A 20,390-nucleotide genomic window follows, 5' to 3' on the forward strand; every position below is an offset into this window, starting at 1 on the left:
GTCGTGTCGGCAGTTTCCGTAGAAACTTGATTGTGCCATGGTTCCAGTGATTACCTGAAGTCTAAAATTTGACTTTCGGCATAGGAAAAATTCAAGGTTATGCTCCCGCCAGTCTCTCTTACGCTAAGCTGACAGCCTTTCGATCTTGTTCTAATTATGTCGCAGTCACTGAGCTTAAAAAAGTCAATATGTGCGTTTAAAGCCTTCACAATGTTCTTTCAACGTCTAGTCATGGGTTAACTGGTCTTGAATGTAGACAAAGTCCGAAATAATCAACTACCATGCCGTTCGCGTAGACAAGATTTCGGTGCAAAATTCCCAATTCAGTCTGGTTACTTAAGTAACAAGAATCCCTGTTATCCATGTAGAATTCCACCTGACCGATTGGTTTAAGGTTATTGCCCTCAACATTTGAAGGGACAATCTGCTAAGCAGCAGACTGGAAGATCTACCCAAATTTCCTCTCTTTTTAGTTGGTTCTCTCACTATCAGCGCTTTGTTTTGCTGTTCTATTGTTCTGCTTGCCGAATATAAGCACTACGGCACAACTCCTCATTTTGCCGGACAGGAGGTGAATATAATCTGACGTCTCTACGGCGAGTTGGGGCAACCATTTCTAACGGAAGGGTTTAGCATTCTTCCTGCTTCCTAGCTAACTTATCCTGTACACTAAGCAGCACCCAAAGACAATACAAACAGCCACATCCGGGTAAGCAGGTGGGTGAATTAAATATAACTTTAAAACTTATTCACATTTATGCTTCTCATTCTGAGTGCTTTAGCGTAGAGCCGCATGGAAACGGATTTGTAGCTTCAACTTAGTCTATCCCATCGAAGCCAAATGATTAATATGATGAACACCATTTAAGAGGTTGGAGATAGGAAAGTTTACCTCAAGGCCATATGAGCAGCCATGATGATCTCACTTATTGGTCACTTAAAAAGCTAAATCTCAGCCAAGTGGACGCCATGCACGTGAAGCCCCTATTAACCATCTAATGAAAGCTTAAAGCTTAAGTTCAACCCGTGCCAAAGTTGCCCGTGCCACATTAAATCTAGCTGCGATTCTAGTACATGCTTAGCAGACTCATTTTCACATGTGGTACGGAACTACATCACCAATCTCCTTGTATACGGCTTCAAAAGCAGCCACAACATCCTCTGGTAATGGGCCCTGCTCAATCATATCGATGTTAGATTCCAGCTGTTCGGGGCTGGATGCCCCAATGATGACAGAGTCCCCGTGCGTCTTGCTGAGGACGCTATGATACGATGTCCACCGAAGGGCTGCAGCATGGCCTCCAATTCCGTGCTTGGACGCGACTTCCAGGGCTTTTTCGGTGGCGGCCGCAATGGATGGTTTCAAGTAGAAGTTTGAGTATGCTATACCCGAGGGGTTCTTCGGAGATTTGGTCAGTTCTTGTGCTACATTCTCAACCAGGAGTGACGTGTTTCCTCACAGATTTGTCGTATCGTCCACCTGCCTGCACATTCTTGTGGTTGCCAGCAAAGAAGCCAGCAGCAGCGGGGCTAAATGCATAAAATGCAATGCCATTCTTTCGTAGGAGAGGAAAGAGTTCCTTCTCATTGCTTCGCACGATCGGGTTGTATTGTCCCTGATAGACGCTGGGCTTGACGAAGCCGTGTTCATTGCAGATGTCCACAAATGTCTGTACTTCTTCGGCGGAATAGTTGGAAATTCCCCAGTGCTTGATCTTCCCCTCCGTATGTGCTTGATTCATGGCTTCACATGCCTCCCGGAATGGCGTTTCTCGGTCCGGCATGTGCAAATACTCAATGTTGATTTGCTTGATCTTCAATGCCTCAAGCGAGATATCGATTTCTTTCAAAATGTTGTCTTTTGAATGAAGGCCCGGTTTACCCGACATGACTTTTGTGTCAATTATGAATCTATCACCAGCGCCGACAGCTCCCATCCGAGGTTCGGAGCTTCCTGGCGCATGGGGCGAGTAAAGGCGTGCGGTGTCGAGTTGAAAGTACCCGCGTTTAGCAAAGGCGTTCAGAAAGCCATTAACCTCATCAGGGCTATTAAAACGTGCCATTGAATCAATAGCAGTATCCCCAATCTATTGAGGTTCGATGTCAAACATTCAAGACAATTAATAAAGAGAGGGCTACGTACGCTTGAGGCTCCTAGGACCAAGTTGAGAGGTGCTTTCCCATTGAAAGACATTGTGGCGCCGCAAGAAAAGAATAGGTCGGCAAACTAAGAGTAAAATTGGTAAATAGGAACAGTCTATTTGCCAGTATTTCCGTGAACCTAAACGTTTGGGTGTGAGATTGACTTTCGTAGTTCTTATTATGTTATATGCCGATGTTATGTGTTGGGAAGCTGAGGAATGCAAGGGATGTTGCGAGGGCTACGTATTTAAAGGGACTAATATCTCATAAATGATTAGAGAGGCCAAAGATAAATGTAGTCATTTTGGGACCAACTCCCCTACCTGACCTCGTCACCATGTGCTGCAAAGCCTCCGACAAATCAACTTCTGTGCGCGATATAAGGACTCCTTACCATCCCATCTTTAACAGGATCCATGCTATATCTTGAGAATACATTGGTTTCTGTTTTAAGACTATGTTGTCAGTTGGGATCGGACATTTTGGCGATGTTTCTTGTGAGAAAGGGGCCACCGATGCCGCCAGACCGGAAGGGCTGAGTGAGCCAGCTCGCAGTCGTCGCCAATAAGAACTAGTCAGAGCGTCAAAGTAGCTTAGACATGATACATGCACAACCCTACCTGAACTTTCCCTGTTGCACGACCTCCACAGCTTTCTCATCCATCCGCCTGCTCTTTTGGGAAATTCTATGAGTCTTTCGAGCTGCCACGTCCGATGTTTCGGTGCATCCCCACGGTTGACGGACAACAATGAGAAGTCCGGCATCATTCGTTGTACGCGGACGGTGCACATTCTGATGTTTCTGGTCGGAAATAATTTATGTTTGTTAGTGGTTCTTCGTTCCATATTTAATGTACTATTTGAAGCAGGAAACCGTTCTATCGTTACCAAAAAGAAGTCTACTTGTTTCTGCTATTGCACACATAAGGCGACAGTTCATTCTCAGTATTTAATCAAACATTCTTATACTTATTCATCTCGTTATATACATTGTTAAGAGCCTTGGCTTATCATTACTCTCTAATTTGTCCCTGGGACCTGCCATGCGTGCCTGTCGCAACGACTGAGTTTGACGTCTCCTGCGGAGTCCGTAAGGGGTACCCCTGCTTCAAACCTCTGTGCGGATGTTGTCAAACTCTTTCTCTCCCAAAAAGGTAGAAAAGCAGGAACATAAATGCTTGACAGTTGAAGGCTTGAAGCACAAAGACTATGGATTTTCGCCCATATCGATATGTTTGTAGAAGGAGCCACTTATTCATGATTCGCTCTCGACCTTTCAACTTCTAGAGCCTTAACTTCGGGAGACTGAAAGCCAAGTGTGTCTGGTTTTGCGGGTTTCACAGAGGTCACCCGCACGGACAAACAAACCGTTATGAAACGAGAATTTCTGGTGGCAATAAACAATGGTCGTAAAATGCAGAAAACTCAGGATCTGAAATGAATAGAAGAAATATGTCACCCAGGATGACCCTCACCGTGAGGAAGGGGGAGACTACTGGGTCTCTGCCCATGAGACAGGTATCTGGCCGTGTGGCAGGCCGGGATGCCGTGCAAACGTGACAGGTGCCTTAGTTTCCTCTTTTTTGTTGCAGTTCATCACACTGTAATTCCAGCCGACACAGACCTTGGCGCAAAAGCATGTCCCTGAACGTCCCAAGACTCTCCTTCTGATGATCAAACTGAAAATCTCTCAGGGTTCCAACTCGTGATCGAATGCTCATAGTCTAATCAAGTTTCTTCGTTCAATAGCCAGTACATCTAATACCCATGCCTCATGTGATTGAACCGCAGGCCTTTAAAAGTAACAGCATCTCTTCGGTCTGTCTTGATGAACATTCAGCTACAAAGTCGGCACAATACAAATGGAATAAACCATGATTTAACAGCTTAGGTCACCAAAAATAAAAGAGCGGTCAATGCAGCCAAATTTGAAAGAGCGAAAGGGAGTTTAAGTCATACATTGTGTCACAAGACTCCTGAGGCCGAAGGCTTAGAATTCAAGCGCAGGAGACTGTCAATGCAGATCGAAAGGGGTTTCTTATTCTCTGTGTTTGGTTTTGTTACTTGAACTCTATTAAAGTACTATTTTCACCATGGAAAGTGCTCCTACCAGAACACTCGAATTATTTTTGCCTTGTTGGGGGTTCTGGGGATACTGTTTGCTCCATCATAGTCTCCCTATTATTATGCTCCGAACAATACATGTTTATCATCCTACAGGCGCACAAGCTCCTAACCAGGTCCTTGTTGAGGCATGTCACAGAAGCATGTGGAAAGAGGCTTCCAGCGCCATTTCACCACATGGAACTGCCGGGTGCGACGTTAAAATATGCGCTATACCATGCTGTTCAACTGGAAGCAATTCATTTCCGTAAGAAGCAATCTGGGATGAAAAAAAAAAGGCTTTTAACAAGCCCGCTACTTGCTTTAATAGCTGCCTACTAATCTAAACGACCAGCGTGATTCAACATGGCGAGCAAATCTGACACGATGGTTAGGTTTTCTTCTATGATTCCCGTCGAAATTCTCAAACCAGCCTATCTGTTCATATCATCTGCTACTTTGACTGTAGTAGCTCTTCATTTTCCGACCAAGTTTCATTGTTTCTTTCTTTTGCCTACATGGTTGCTTGCGGCTTGGTCTTTAGCTTCAGTAACTGGGAACACGGGGCTGACAGGCGTGCTCACGGGGCTGAACTCGTACACAGCTATAACATGCTTCCTCTTCATGTTTATACTCCCCAATATCCTTGTTCTGGAAGACCACTCATTAGCGCCAATCACCAACGAAAAGCCTTCCAGGGAATTGAGACACAGTGGTTTTGTATGGCCCAGTCGACGCAGCATCTCAGCAGCATGTCGCATTTGGAACAATCCTCGGAAATTGGATTTCCGAGGTCGTACCAGCCCAAGCTGTGCGGCCTGGTCATCGCGTCTACGATTTGCTCTTCTCCGCGGACTCAAGGCTTTTTCGATCGTTTTTGTCGACCGTTGGATAGTCCAGCTAATCCGAGAGCGCCTATTCATTGACGGTAGCATTCTCGATTTCGCGCCTGACCAGCACCACATAATCAGGCCCCTCGTTAGCCAGTTGTCTTCTGTTGCCTTTGACACTGAAAACCTTGAATACAACTCAGTAACGGGCCGCCAGATATCGCTACGGGCCTTCATGAGTCTTTCGTGGATATGGTTTAACTTCATGACTCTCGAATGTTACCACGCCATTCTGGCAGTCTTCTTTGTTGCTGTTCTTCGACTTGACGACCCAGACGACTGGCCGCCCTTGTTTGGCAGCCTTGCTGATGCCTGGACTATACGACGGTTCTGGGGCCGCTTTTGGCATCGCATAGCAACGCCAACATTCACGAAGTGGGCAGAAATCATCTTGAGAGTAAAGTCAAGAACAGCAATTGGAAATGCGGCTGTGGCATTTGGTGTCTTCTTTCTTTCTGGGCTGATGCATGCGACAGCGGCATGGCGCACCGGCCAACGTTTTGCAGACCTAGATATATGGTTTTTCTGCGCGAACTTCCTTGTTGTTGCGGTTGAGATACTTGTCTCCCAAATCTACAATCGCGTAGTCAGGAGAACAGGGCTGTCAGTACATCTAAGACCGGATCCTTGGCTGTGTGTAGCTAGCAGGACTCTCGGTTTCATATGGGTTTTTACGTGGTTCTTCTGGGCAGTTCCGAGGTGGATATATCCCAAAACCTTGCGTTTCCTCATCAAAGAAGCCCTAATACAGTCCGAAAACCCATTTTTGTAAGCCATTGTGAATCTGCAGATCGGAGATGATGAGCCGATGGGTGTTGAAATGATTGATCGATTGCCTGTCTCATTTTTACGCCGTAGAACAAACAAGAAATGAAGATTACGTTACGGAGAGTTAGTTCGTGGTGTCTAAAGCTTTAATCCTCATACAGTTTGGTCTCGAAAACCGACACTTCGCGAGACTTTGATACGACTGTCCCATATATTCTTATATTGCTTGGTAGAATAATGTTATCTTGACAGTTATTATAGTCAATTGATAGACAGCTATCATGCCAACAACTGCTTGTATCCTGAGAACGTTCTGGCCGCAAGCGTTATCCAGCCCACGTAAGGCATGTAGCCTACCACAAGGCCTACAACCTGCTCTCTTAGTACATAGTCTTGGCCAAAAGGATATAGCATCTCATCTGTCAACCTGTTGTTGTCACCCTTCGTTAGGATTGACTGTCGACCACTGTCACTACTATAATGTCAGTTTATTTGGCCTTCTGTCTACCTAACCTTTTCTCTTCCTGAATCATTTGAAGATGACTGGAAGAAGGGCGATTGTTCTAACTTACTCGTACAGCACTGCAATAGCGCGATGCACCATTGGTAGCTGGTGACCCTCGAACCATACCACAGGAATATCGCCGACTTCTAACTCTTCCTTCCAGTTCGATAGGAATATCACATCCCCTCGGCTAAAGGCTGGGTACATGGACTCTGAAAGTACCACCATGGCTGGGTTGGAGCAATTAAGCGTCAAGCAGAGTAGCTTCCAAGCCATGAAAGTAGAGCCAATGACCGTGATCACGGGCAAAGCTGATATGAGCTTGGAATACATAGGTACCGCTCTCGAAAAGTGGGAGTAAGAGGTTTCAAGGTAAATTTCTGGAAAGTGGGAATGGTGAAGGTTCATGACCAGCAGCAGGATGTATGTTTTCAAGGGATTGGACAGACGAAAACAAGATTTCGATTTCTGTTTGGCAGCTCTAGTAAGGGAAAATGAACCCCATAGCTACACTTTGTTGAAGGGAGCGTTCGGGCAGATACTATATTTGTGAAAGTGGGTGCTGTGGTATTACAGAGCACGGCACAACAAACACCAAGTTCTCAAGCTGACAGGGGCTGTTGTGAGGGGTTGAATTCTTGCAAACCACTTGGCACCTTACAAAGCCTGCTTGGGCTTTGGCCCAGTCTATCTTCACGGTAGTGTGTATTTCACAAAGCAAGGGCGTGGAAAGATCATAGGCTGAGGTCAGCTGAGGGAGGAGCGTTGGACGGCTGTGGCGAGGAGGAGGGGATTTATCAGACGAGTCACGATGCCTTTGGCACGAGTAAGCTGTTCCGTATGTATTTTTATCAAATCGGTTTAGCTCCCTCTTGGTGTTATGAATCACCTATATTGACGTGCTCCTCTTGAACTACTGGACTTTGGTCGCCCTAGGTTTGAGTGTCAACGTCTTCATCACATCCAGTTACGCTAATCGCTTTCCTCCAGCCCGGTCACAGAGCTTTGTTAGTGCTATGTTTGTCAATGAAAACCAAATCCATCTTTCTGCGGCGTTCTGTCTTCCAACCCCAGATTTTCTCCTGATGTTGTCTCTTGCTGGCTAAAGTCCTATCCTGTTCTGAAATTGGTGGTATGATGGAAGACAGAGGTCTGTGTCCGCCGCCTTTCGACAACGAGGTAGTGTAGCTGGCAACACAACCCCGAGCTTTTTGGATCAAGTTGTCTATGACACTGAGTATAGTATTGATTCCGCCGCTCGTGGCTCTGATTTTTTCCTTTCTGATTTTGTCACCGGGTAAAAGCGAGCGGTAATTGCTATCTAAGCCTGGCGGCAAGTTAAGAATTTGTAGCTGCTCACGAGAGAAATTACAAACCATAAACCGAGTGATCAGGTGCTAATTGTCCTATTAATTGGGTTTCAACTGATTTCAAACGCTAGAATTCATGCTATCCAGCTACGGAGACAAAGCCGTTTTCTCTTGCTTTCCTCATTGATTCTGCCCGTTTACTGGAATTCCGCCTCATCAATGTTCCTCAAAAAGGTAGTGTACCACTTGACCAAGTTGATATGTCCCTTCACACTGGTCTTCTCATCAACGGTATGGATTCCGGCCCACTCGTCGCTCTCGGGATCAAATCCGGGCAAAAACCGGAAGATGTGCTTCGTCAGATCCCAGTAGTAGCGTGTGTCGGTGTTACCGGTCATGATACCCGGAGACACAACAATCTCTTCGCCATACAGAGCTCTTGTTGTGCCTGACAAGATACCGTAGGGCGTGACGCCATCTACGGAAGTGGGTGTAACCGGCGCGGGCTCGAGGACACGGTCGTTATCCAAAAGGTTGATGCTCGAGGGCGCCTCAGCTGCGCCGGAGAAGGCTTGGAGTGTAAGGTTATACTTCTCAGCGATGGGGCGAATGAGATTTGTCAGGTGCTTCTTGACGCTGGCGGGGGTGTCGCCGACGTTCACGCGGTGGTTGACCAGAACACGGGTCCTTTCAGGGAGGGCGTTGCTCTTGACGCCTCCGTCAATGATATCCGCCGCAACGGAGGTGGTGAAGAGGTACTTGACCTGGGGGCCTGCCTTGGCTGCCTCCTTGGCCAGACGATCCGTCTTGCGCTTGCAGACCTGCTGTTCGCCTCTCGGCAGAAGCTTGCGGAGGTTGGAAGGGAAATCGGGTGCATATGCGGCGCCGCATTGCAGCTTACCCAAGTAGGGGTTTCCGGGGAGCAGCTCAGGTTCGTAGGGCGATCCCTCAACCTTGGTGACAATCTCAGAGACGATACCAATGCCGGTGTGCGGTGGGGGAATCGAACTGTGACCTCCAGGCGTGCGCACGACAATCTCAACGTCAATGTATCCCTTCTCGGCGGTGCCGGGGAGCGCGAATGTTTGACCCCATTGGGTATCGAAACCGGATCCCTCATCGATGAGGATGGCAGCACCATCCTTGCCGTAGCGCTCAATGAGCGTAGGAGCCAGGTGGCCAGCACCTCTAGCGCCGGAAATCTCCTCGTCGAAACCGAAAGAGAGGACGAGAGTGCGCTTTGGCTCGAACCCGGCACCAAGAAGCAACTCGACGGACTCTAGAATGCCGATGAGCGAGTTCTTGCAGTCCATCGCTCCGCGTCCCCAAACGAATTTTCCATCGTAGGTGCCGCTGAAAGGAGGGTGAGTCCAGCTGTCGATGGTCGTGGGGGCGACCGGGACGGTGTCCTGGTGGGCCATCAAAACCGTCGGCTTCAGCTCCGCATCAGAGCCCTGCCAAGTGTACAACAGCCCGTGGGTGTTGACCTTCTCAAGCTTCAGGTGCTCATGGACCTTGGGGAAGGTCTTGAGTAGGTATTCGGAGAAGGCAAACAGCTTGTCCCAGCGGTCGTCCTCGCCCACCTTTCCATAGTCGTCGAAAGATTCTGTAGGGATTTTCACGGCGCCAGAGAGGCGAGCGACGGTCTCGTTGCGGAACTTGGGTGTGTCGAGGTACTTGTCCAGCTCAGACAGAGACGAGGTTGTCAGGGTTGGGAGGAGGGGGGAGACTTGGTGGCAGGCACCTGAAGCCGGCGACGCACCGCCGTGATGCCCCCCGAATGAGGGAACGACGGATGGGGCGTGAAGGTAAGTCAGCAGGAGGGCGGCCGGGATGAGGGACCACCACGCCGTCCTGCGGCGGCGTGACTCCGGGGCCGGAGGGTTGGTGAAGGGGAGTTTTTCGGACATGGCTGATAGTGCCTCTACTCGACGGCGTCCTTGGTCAAGCGCTTTAACGGGAACCCAATTGATGTATTCGCTAATGTACGAACAATCAATTGTTAGATGAAGGAAGAAAGAATGCAAGAAAAAGGATGGAAAGCGACCGTCACAGATAAGGATCGCAATCGATGATGTGCTCGCGTATGACAAATGGTGTGGCCCCCCAGACCTCCCGATTCGGCAGCTGGTTGAAGCTTGCGAAACTGCCCCGCACAAGCTTCTGTTAGAGGATTGGGGGGTGCGATAGCGGCGTGTATGCTCCGTCAAGACCAGGACCGGGATCTTGCTCCTCGGCTATCGGGAGCTTTGCTCGGCTGTTCGTCTGATTCTGGATAGCCATGTGCACCGATCATTAGGGAAATGCTGTCAACCTTCTCGATTGATTGAACGCTTAAATTAATTCAAGGGGTGGGCCTGGAATGAATGCGCATCGGAGAAATTTGGCGGTGCTCGTAGCACTTGTGTTGCAGCCAACCTCAAGCTGGATGACGTATTAAATCTCCGTGATCCATGTTAATATGAAGCTGACTCCAGCGAATGAATACAACAGTCTGGAAACTCCCAAGAGCGAGTCACGTACTGAGTCTTTAACACGGCGACTAAGAATGCGAAGCGCATTATATTGAGGCGTTAGGAAGGCTCACGACACTAGTCTAATTCATGGGCTGGCCCTATGGTGTTGATAGTGTGACTGTAAGCACTAATGGCTCTCTAATAAAAGCGGGACGAAGACGGATGAGTCTTCTTAGTATGGTTGTGAATCACACAACATTCATCTCAATTCCACCACCCCCAAGGGTGTACATTCCTTACCCCTCGTTGTAATCTGCGCGACGAAGAACTTGGGATGGAGAAACCCTTCTTATCTCTTTGTTTGGAAAATGCTCAAAAATCGGGCAAGCTATCATCTGATAGCGATCCGCAGGCCAACCGTCAACTACGGCTATCTTTAGCCTCCAGCTCATTTTGTTCTCGGCATGATTGGTTACTTTGTGTTATTTTTATTTTCAAATTCCTGGTAAAGGTTTTGGATTTTGATTGATTAGAAGGTTTCTTCATCCGCCTCTAGAGCTGCAGATGCTTCCACTTGACAAGCCGGAGGCTAGTGGGCATTCCTGCATAGGCACAGTCTTCATGAGAAGCAACCCCTCTCAATCCGAAAATAGATAATGCGAACAACACAACCAGATGTACGAGGGTTGATGCAATAAAGAAAATCAGCTGTTACGTAGTTGGCCCTCTTATCCAATCTTGCACCGTTGAAGCAGTCAACCGGGACATCCCTGCTGATGCGAGAGACAGCAGACACAATGCTGCGGCCACGCGGATTCTTAACTCCATAGTGGTGCCAATGTACTGACGACCTCTCAATGAATTTCTTCGCTTCTAGCATGGGCAACTGGAATGCTACCATGAGTATACTGGCATTGACGCTCATTGAAGTGGCCCGCAGCGTTGCCTACATCATTTTAAGCGAGGATAAAATGCTCTTTAAAACTTACGCCTATGCTGAATACAATCTGATAGCCATTGTATCGAGAGTTGATACCTATAGAACGATGAGGTGCGTGGACATGGCTAACCACCCCACTGCAGACTGCAACTTTGAAAAGCTTGGTTAAAACAATTATGAACTTGTCTGTTGTTTAGCATCGGTCATTGACTAGATCCTGCAAAACTTACGTTCTCAAAGAACTATTCCTGGCTTTGCAAACATAATTCGAGGTTTGACGTCATATTCAACTGATCCTATCTTGGCCGTTTCTTTGGATGACGTATGAACCATTTTGGGATTCTTGTCGCAATTGCCCGAAGTTGGTGTGGCCAAGAGGCTCCAAGGGCGGGATTTTGCTTGGCTTCATCCAATATAATGGCCTGATTCTGCCATTTGATTCTCTGTTGTGAACCTATCTCACTTACATCATAAATCTGTATTAAGAGGCTCAACTAGATCTTGGCAGCCACGTTTGAGATGCGTCTCTTCTATCTTTCAATATTTCAGCTGCTTCTGCTTTTTCCGTTCACTTGTACCGCCGCTTCCGCCATAGAGTTTGATCTAGTCTTCCCGGTGGCTAATCAGACGTATAAACACATTTGGCCTTTTCCTATTATATTCGCCGTTCGGAACGCCTCAAAGCTGCCAGAAGTAGGGGATGACGAGCTTGCACCTTTTCAAACTACCTGGTCGATCAAAGGTCACACAAACGAGGATGACTTGGAAAAAGAAGGACGTGTCTTTTCTATCAATTACTGGTTGACAACGAGCAGTGGAAACGAAAATCGTATCCTGGATGAAGGGGTCCATTTACTTATTACGTCGCCCAATAGCAACATCATCAATGGCCCAGAGCGGGTGTTTAGGTTGGATTATTTGACGACAGTGGCCAACATATGTTCTCCAAACGGAACCACGAAGATAGAAGAAACTACCCACAGAGGCGCGGTGCAATTCTTCTTAGACCCCGACTCGTCCCAGCTTCCCGACTTCGCCAACATCTCAAGCTCATGCCCTATGCACATTACCTCCTTTGATTATGCTGGTCGCAGAAACACCACAGACGGCGAGCAGTGTATGCAGACGGCTTTGAATAATTCGCCTAATCCATGCGGACTCAACTTGGACGAACATGACCTGGAAGAACATGTACGGTTGAAAATGCTGAATTTTGCTGAGTGCCCCAATGGGACATGGCCAGATCCCGAGGGAAAGCTAGGGCCGCGATGTCAGCTACCTGAGAGTTTGGCGAGCTTGAAGGAACGGAGTTTCAGGGCATTGGTCTTTTCCGTTGTTATGTCTACATATTTTGTGTATTGTATGGGGTAAACAACAGTTACTGCACGAGTATGGAATCTGTTCAACTGTGATGAGTGCTACACTATATCAAAATAAGCCCTGCAACTTCGCGATTCTGCACCTGTGCCGTGCAGATAACTTCTGTGTTTCCGTGACGTTAGAAACTGGCTTTGCTTAAGTCACACCCGCTAAATGTTGACGGAACAAGGTTGGTCTTCAGATATAACACTTTTGTTATACAGATCAGGAATGTTCAGCGATGCTATGACAACCAAATCGTGTTGCGTAGACCGTCCAAGTTGTAGGAAGAGTTAACCTCTAATAGTTCTCCATCTTATCTCCCGCTGCTTCTTCTACGGCTATTTAGACATTCGATCAGGGTCAAACTAATGGTGACTGTATAATTGGGTACTGTCTCAAGCTTTGATAGGCTCAAACTCCCAGCACCCACCTTGCAACTCTTCTGTAGCCTTGGCATCTCCCACGCGCACCTTGTTATCCCCTTGACGTAGAAATCCATTCTCAACCAATACAAAAGTTCCACGAGTGCATAAAGGTGCACAAAATTTCAAAGATGAAATGTTGCCTTTCTCGTCTGCTTCAATCTTAATAGAGAAGTCGCCCTTCCGTGTTGAGAAGCCGGCATCTATGGTCTTCAAATCTCCTACCAAAGGTTCTACGCGCCAACGTGTCCCCGCCTTCTTCTCAACATGAATTCCTCCTATGTAGGAGGTAAGGAGATACGTTTGAGCCGTGGACCAGCCATGAGTGTGGCTAATTCTTGAATACTCCCTGTATGCTCGGTAAACCAGGGACCCATCCGTCGAGTAGCCTTCCACGAATGTGGAGTTGGTCATCGGCGCACCATCAAGCATATAACCCCATTGTAGACGAATAAGATCTAGCGCCCTGGTGGGATTTCGAATAAGTAGGTTCGCCTCGCACTCCAGGCCACTGATGAATGGCGATATCGTTGTTCCAAAAGCCTCCGGGGCAGGGTAACGATCGCCCAGACGTTGCCATCTTGCGGGTGAAGCGTCGTAGTCTCGTTGTCAAAGTACAAACTTGACTGTGGATCCCAGAGTAAAGTGTTGGCCTGTTTCTTAATAGTCTGGGCGTACGTAGACCAATTTCCTGCAATCTGAGTATCATTAAACTGCAGCGCGAATTGAATGCCGAGTTGGAGCGTGTAGTACAAAATCGCGTTGGCTTCGATGTTCTGTGAATGTTTCTCTTTCAGCAAAGGGCCCTTCACTAGCTGGGAACAAGTAACTTACATGGCCCCCCATACCAGCTCTCAGCCAATCTCTGTTTGAAGTCACCAGCATCAGGCCAGTGGAGTCGATGTGGCTCAAAGACCAGTTGATGGCCTTGACAAAAGCTGGCCATTTCGCAGCCAGATACTCATTATCGCCAGAATACCGAACGTAGTGAGCGAGACTATTCAAATTGTGCAGGTGGTATGTGAAGGAAACATAGCCGTGCTTCCTCCCCTGGAAGTCCCAGCCGAGGTATGGGAGCATACCATTCGCTGCTTGACCAAAAAAGAGAGACTCGAGTGAAACCCGAAGAGGCTCCATGTCGTAGGTCGAGACTGCCATAGTCTGTACTTGAACGACAAGGTCTCCCGGCCAAACCAATCGGTCTCGCTTTGCTCCATCGACGACGCATGCAATACCCTCGCAGACGGTAGTGTTGAGCGACCATGTGTACGTTCCCTCAGCTGTGCGCCCACCAAAGTTCGATTCTCCTGTAGTTGGTTCGATAGTGTTCATTTGATTCGTGTACGCCCCTGAATTACTTAGACTCTCATTCTGATATGAGGAGCAGTAGAGTCGTGTACCTACCAGCGTACCAGATTCTATTCAAGAGCTCATCGCTGGAGTGGAAGTATCCAGTGTAGTCTCGAGGATCTCGGTGAGAAACAGGCGTAAAGTAGGTTGTGACGGCGTTGACCTCGACTGTATCCCCTGCACTCGTTGAGAGACTGACATACCGGAATCCGCCTCGGATGCGATCCTCCGGGAGAGTGAATCTCTTGTGATCGGGGGTAACGGTAAGATAAATCTTTTCGCCGCGACCGCCGTCCGACTGGCCGTCGCTAGAATTGACACTGATGAAAACCGGCGATTCGGAGAAAGTGATTCCAATACGAGCACCTTCGCCGCTGACCTTTTCGACGTCGATCGAAAGGAGGCCGCCAATGTTCTTTCCATAATCAAGCGTCACCCAGCCATCGCCCTCAAAGGTTGCAGTGCCACTTTTACCGTCAAGCAGAGCTTCTGAGTTTTTGACGGTCCCTCGGACGTCTTTTACCGATACTGGTTTGAGCTCTCGTGACCTGGGTGCGAGAATGTATGTTTCATAAGGGATCCCCGAAGCAACTCCAAAGATCACCAGCAGCCAAGTCAACGTGATCAAAGTGCGCAAAACCATGACGAGAAGAGACAAGATTGTCAAGACGGCGGAAGAAGAAGGATCATATCATTCTCAATTAAAAAGAAGCGGTAGAGTGAGGAAGTATTTAAGTATGCGTCTTCCATTGCGAGTCCGCCTTTGGCTATGGCACTTGTACTTCAGTTAATATGATTACGGAAATGGTTGACAGAAGCCATTTTTAGTCCAGGTTGCGAATTTCCCCGCTTCCCGCTTTCTTCCCCATACCCAAAAGTGTATCTTACAGGATATAAGTATGTAATTGGATATGTTGATCCATTCCGGGAAGACAGTGTGCGAGATGTTTAGACCATTTTCGTAATGTAGTGAGTTTTACCCCGAGAGCCCGATGCCAAGCGTCCGTAATCCCCAGGCTAAGGCTATGCGGTTCGGGTTAATATTTTGCGGGTAGTGCAATGTAGAGGGCAGCTTATACAGAAGCAGTCATTGGTTTCTTTCTTTTGGACTGGATTCACGCAAGTTAATGACGTGGGCCGTTTGTCGACGTGTAGTGAACCTTGCTACCAAGTTCCCAGCATGTACACTATTAGAACATTAGTTTCTCGGAGAGAATAGCAAACTGTCTACGGAGCACACATCATGGCAAATGTTCTCCGCCCCTTCTTTCTTGTCCTCACATAGTAAGCTGTCATTGGAGGAAAGACTAGCCTTTCTCACCGAAAAAGGAAGTGATGAGAATCGATAATCCCACCGTATCCTGCAGGAGACCACCAGTTGACCCGACTCACGGAGCTTTCCGTCGGGTTGAACCATCACTCAAATCTTCTAGCGTAGTGTGTTGCTTTTTGCCTCGCTCAATTTCTCAGATCCCAAGGTAAAGCGTGCTTTCACGACGGTAGAGTGGTCGCTGCGATTTTTTAAACAAACCATTTGCGAGCTGACTTATAGGTTAAGGTGGGGATGACAATTTGGAAGAGACAGACGCCAAAATTCTAAATCGTCCTGGTCATGTAGGCAAGGAACTGCTAAGATGATTAGTCAAGCACTCGACCAAGCAAGTGTATGAACCAAGTACCGTGGTGATTCTGGTCATGGGGCGGACGGATGGGTTGAATCCGGAGCTCTTACTCTGCAAGAAATCCATGAGACTAGAATTACAACCGCTATTATTCATGTCGATCAAGTCTACAGAAAATTAATAACAGGGCATCCATCGCATCCTATATGCCAATGTTAACAAAATTTGTTCAAGAGGTGGTGAAATTTAATATTGAAAGTCAAAGGTATCCGCTAACCAACACCATATGCACCGCATACATGCAAATATGAAATGATTATCTAAAAAGATGGACAAGACTTATTTCCCCCTCAGCCCGTCAAACCTCGTCCTCGCTGCTCTGAGCAAAACCCACGCAACGAGGCGGTAAATGATGACACATCCCGCCAGCGCCGCGATATTCACCTTCGGATCAACGTTGAACTTGTACAGATCCAACACCTCCTCGCCCGTCTCGATCGGGCACCGGCCGTTGGGCAACCTCTGCTCGTCGTTGCACGTGAAGAGGACGCCTTCGAGACTGTACGGCGCGACAGCGCGAGTGGCGTACTTGATTGGGGAGAGATAGTTGAAAATCTTGTACAGCTGCGGCATGTCGATAGACATGATACCCGCCATGGTGTTGGCCACAGACATGAAGACGGAGATGATGTTCACGGCGAAACCGGTGTGGTTGAAAAGAGTGTTGAACATGATGCCCACAGACTCGCCGCATGAGACGATACCGAAGCAGGCGAAAACACACGAGAAGTACATGGGGACGGTCCGAGGCAAACCCACAGCAAAAGTGCCGAGTACTCCGAAAATGAGACAGCTGATCACCTCGAACGGGAACTCGAGAACTGAGTAGGCTGCAAGGAAGGCTTCGACGCTGTAGACGCCGTCATCGTCCTCGCGGTAGAAGACGTCACGCTCGGCAGGGAATACGGCGACGTTTTGGAGCATGCCAACAAAGTACAAGGCGGCAATCTCTTGCACGAAACCCATGCGGTTTTGAACCGAGAAGAAGTCGTTCTTGACGGGGGCGAAGAAGAGGGCCAGGACAACACCAAGACTCACAACTTGCATCACACGCGCAACGAGGAGCGGCGGTTGTCGGCGGAAGTTGATCAACCCACGGTGCAGGAGAATAGGGAAGGCGGTAAAGAATGATGCACGTTTGCGCACAAGAGCACCTAGTTCTGCTGGAGTTGCCAGCGACGTTTTGTTGAAGGATTTGCGGGGACCGGGGCGGGACAACGATGGCCTGGCGATGGCATCTTGGTCCTGGCTGGTTTTTGCATCGAGGGTTTGCGTTTCTGTTGAGTTGCCTTCTTCCGTTTCTTCAATACCTGGAAGCCGTTTCTCGTTCGTCCCTTCATACTCCGTCACAGTCTGTGTCTGCCACGCCTCGACCAGCTTCTTAACCTTCTCACGACTCTCGGCCTCTCTTTGCTCATGCTGCAGATCGATCGTGATGAGATCAAGCGCAAAGTCAGCGGGATTCGTGTGCGGGGGACATTCGAACCCCTGGCGGGTAAAATAGGCTAGCATGTCCTTAGCCGAGCCGGCGTAGGCAGGGGAGCCTCCGCGGGCCAGCAATAGGACATTTCCAAAGTGCTTAAACAGGTCAGATCGGGCCTGGTGGATGGTAAGGATGAGTGTGCGACCCTCATGTGCGAGACCTTGCAAGACCTCCATGATGGAATTAGCGGTAAACGCGTCCAAACCGCTAGTGGGCTCATCGAGTAACAGAACGCGGGGGTCGCTGAGCAGTTGCACGGCGATGGTTACTCGTCGCTTCTCGCCACCAGAAATACCCTTGACCAGCTCGTTACCGACGAGATTATCCGCACAATCCTTCAGGCCCATCTTCAGAAGCACCTCCTCTGCCCGTCTGTACTTTTCATCCTTGGTCATATGGGATGGAAGACGCAGACCAGCGGAGAATCGAAGAGTTTCGCGTACCGTCAGAGACGGTAGCAGGGCGTCATCGTCCTGGCAGACATACGAGCACGCCGATCGGATGACTGAGTTTGAAGGTGCAGCTCCGTTGAACGTCAGCTTGCCGGATGGCAAGTACCTTGTGCCCACGCTATTATGCAGTCGCAGAGCCATAGCATTTAGTAGAGAGGTTTTACCGCTTCCCGAGGGACCCATGATGATGTTCAGCTTGCCAGCTTGGAATGTAGTGTTGACTGGGTTCAGGATAGTCTTTCGCGGCAGCTTCTTGCCCGATGCAGCTCTCTTATCCAGGTCCAGGGCAAAGTCATCCAGTCCCACGTCGATAGTGCGTACTTCGGATATAGACTGCGCCTTCATCTTCTCCTTACCAGCTGACAAGTCAGCGTCGGAATTTCTGGCTCGCGCAATGGTCATCTCCTGCTTGATAAACTGCAAGCCAATAGCTGCCAGCGCGCAGAAAAAGACCACAAAGGATAGCATGACGATAATTGGCCGCCAAACCCAATTGGGAGGGAATCCGAGAGAATTCATTACGAAGCTTCCCGTGTATTGGTTACACTCCGGATTGGAAGGGCCGCCCTCAACTGGGCAATCGTAGAAGGCGTCCGTGAATTCGTTACCGCAGTAAGCACCAAAACCGTAGAACTATACCATTAGTACAAGTTTGTTAGAAAAGTTGCTCAGAAACATACCTGGTACGTGATCCACTTGAGCCATCTCACGTAAACGGGAATGGTGTTTGACTGGATAAAGTAGCCACAAGCCATACTCTGCAGCGTAAAGACCATGTTGGCGATCAAACTTGCACCTGGGAAGTTGCGAGAGGCCGTTACGCAGGTAATGGCGCATGTGACGGCGATGTAATGGTTGATGAGCGTAATGGCGAAGAAGGTGAAGAACTGGCCCGCTTCTCTATCGAAACCGGCCATAAAATAAAAGATTACGGAGAACAGGAACGGCACGGGTAGGTCCTCGGTGAAAAGACGAGCAAGGCGGCGCGAGAGAAGGAACGGGACGGCATCGACGCAGTGCTCGCTGTGTTCGCGGTCATATGTAGGTACATCCAACGTGAGACGGTAGACCTCGAACATGAGTGTCAAGTATCCCTGCAGGCCAGAGACGGTGTAGAGTGCACCTTGACGCGACCTAATGCCGGAAAGGTCTCTGGGCAAGTCGAAAAAGATATACCCTGTGACAAGGGCCATCAAAATGGCCTCCATAATCGCGGCCGCCATTCCCATTGGGTCACGATAAGTGACTTTGAAAGTCCTGTCAGTCAGGACTCGTATTTGTCGTCCATAGGCAGCATGTTTTGTAGTCGCCGTTTTACTACTTCGTCTGCGTCCAGACGTCTCTACGAGCTTCTCTGACGGCGCAAACTTCTTCTCGCTCTCGTTGTTCCACGCCGTCTTGAGACGGTCTACCCGTGCCGTCGTCTCTTCCTCGAGTTCTGGTGTGCGGTTGTCTATGGCAGCAATATCGATGACGAACTCGGCCGGGTTGACGAAGGGCGGAAGCTTAAAATTCATGCCCTCAAACCACGGTACACAGTCCTTGGCCGGGCCCGAATATACTGGGCTTCCCCTAGTGAGGATGATGAGGTTGTCGAAGAGGTCCCAGATTTCGGACCTAGGTTGGTGAATGGTCGTAATGACTGTCCTACCCTTCGTGGCCAATTTCTTCAGCGTGCGCACAAGCTGAAAGGCACTGGTGGCATCGAGGCCTGTCGTCGGTTCGTCGAGGAAGACCACCGAGGGATTCGCCAGAAGCTGAACACCAATGCTAACCCTTCTCTTCTCACCTCCCGAGCATCCGCGATGCTGACTGTTTCCTATCCTTGTATCGGCGCATTCTTTCAATCCCAACTCGAGAATAACCTCCTCCACAATGCGTTTTCGCTCTTCGGCCGTTGTTGGTGGCGGCAATCGCAAATCGGCAGAATACTGAAGTGTTTCCCGTACAGTTAAGGTGGGCAAGAGAATATCCTGTTGCATCACGTACGCATGGCGAGCGTTGTGCACTCCTTCGCTTCCATTGAAAGTAATAGACCCGCCCTGCGACAGCCGAGTGCTAATCATACGTTCCGACATGGTGTTGAGCAGCGTCGTTTTACCAGATCCGCTACCGCCAATGATCGCCGTCAGGGTCCCAGCTGGCAGGGAAGCGCTGACATGGTGCAACAGAGTTTTGGAGCTCGGTTGGGGGTTAAACTTCGCCTTTGCTAAATCCGAATATGTTGCAGGGTCGAACCATGAAGGTGAAGTGTCAACGCTCACCGCGAGATCACGTATTTGGACATTGACAGCTTCAACATCGTCGAGAGAAATGTGGCCGGCACCCGACAATGAAAAGCGATTCCCCTGTTGCGGTTGATCGGCTGGCGCGATTGGCTCCATCGCAGTCTCAATGGAACTGGCGCGGTCGATCTTGTCGACGTCAAGGATGACGGGGTTGTCGCCAGTCGTATTGCTCGACGGCGGTAAGTTGGCAGTGGTGTCGGGGTATTCCAGCGACATGACGGGCAACGGACGCTGCAG

At 49.0% G+C, this 20,390-nt stretch overlaps 6 protein-coding genes across 6 annotated transcripts; 1 reads left to right on the top strand and 5 right to left on the bottom strand.

Moving 5' to 3' along the window:
• Nucleotides 1–1,093: 1,093 nt before the first annotated feature.
• On the bottom strand, nucleotides 1,094–2,194 carry CTRU02_209221 (aflatoxin b1 aldehyde reductase member 2; the record flags this gene model as incomplete). Its single annotated transcript, XM_070205227.1, has 3 exons — nucleotides 1,094–1,399; nucleotides 1,461–2,087; nucleotides 2,144–2,194. The coding sequence occupies 3 exons, from the start codon at nucleotides 2,192–2,194 to the stop codon at nucleotides 1,094–1,096; spliced, it is 984 nt and encodes a 327-aa protein (XP_070061302.1).
• Nucleotides 2,195–4,650: 2,456 nt separating this feature from the next.
• CTRU02_209222 (toxin biosynthesis protein) lies at nucleotides 4,651–5,907 on the top strand (the record flags this gene model as incomplete). The annotated part of the gene is made up of 2 exons (XM_036732832.1): nucleotides 4,651–4,856; nucleotides 4,944–5,907. 2 exons carry the CDS (start codon nucleotides 4,651–4,653, stop codon nucleotides 5,905–5,907), a joined length of 1,170 nt encoding a protein of 389 aa, XP_036575471.1.
• A 275-nt stretch (nucleotides 5,908–6,182) lies between these two features.
• CTRU02_209223 (Signal peptidase complex catalytic subunit SEC11-like protein 2) lies at nucleotides 6,183–6,741 on the bottom strand (the record flags this gene model as incomplete). The annotated part of the gene is made up of 2 exons (XM_036732831.1): nucleotides 6,183–6,375; nucleotides 6,476–6,741. 2 exons carry the CDS (start codon nucleotides 6,739–6,741, stop codon nucleotides 6,183–6,185), a joined length of 459 nt encoding a protein of 152 aa, XP_036575470.1.
• Nucleotides 6,742–7,915: 1,174 nt separating this feature from the next.
• Nucleotides 7,916–9,628, bottom strand: CTRU02_209224 (peptidase family M20/M25/M40; the record flags this gene model as incomplete). Its single annotated transcript, XM_036732830.1, has 1 exon — nucleotides 7,916–9,628. The coding sequence occupies one exon, from the start codon at nucleotides 9,626–9,628 to the stop codon at nucleotides 7,916–7,918; it is 1,713 nt and encodes a 570-aa protein (XP_036575469.1).
• A 3,243-nt stretch (nucleotides 9,629–12,871) lies between these two features.
• Nucleotides 12,872–14,891, bottom strand: CTRU02_209225 (uncharacterized protein; the record flags this gene model as incomplete). Its single annotated transcript, XM_070205228.1, has 4 exons — nucleotides 12,872–13,500; nucleotides 13,521–13,674; nucleotides 13,733–14,247; nucleotides 14,303–14,891. The coding sequence occupies 4 exons, from the start codon at nucleotides 14,889–14,891 to the stop codon at nucleotides 12,872–12,874; spliced, it is 1,887 nt and encodes a 628-aa protein (XP_070061303.1).
• A 1,318-nt stretch (nucleotides 14,892–16,209) lies between these two features.
• CTRU02_209226 (ABC efflux transporter) lies at nucleotides 16,210–20,369 on the bottom strand (the record flags this gene model as incomplete). The annotated part of the gene is made up of 2 exons (XM_036732828.1): nucleotides 16,210–18,498; nucleotides 18,546–20,369. The coding sequence occupies 2 exons, from the start codon at nucleotides 20,367–20,369 to the stop codon at nucleotides 16,210–16,212; spliced, it is 4,113 nt and encodes a 1,370-aa protein (XP_036575467.1).
• Between the last annotated feature and the right edge of the window lie 21 nt (nucleotides 20,370–20,390).

The sequence above is a fragment of the Colletotrichum truncatum genome, assembly GCF_014235925.2.
Source record: "Colletotrichum truncatum strain CMES1059 chromosome Unknown Contig_0005, whole genome shotgun sequence".
Taxonomy (NCBI): Eukaryota; Fungi; Ascomycota; class Sordariomycetes; order Glomerellales; family Glomerellaceae; genus Colletotrichum; species Colletotrichum truncatum.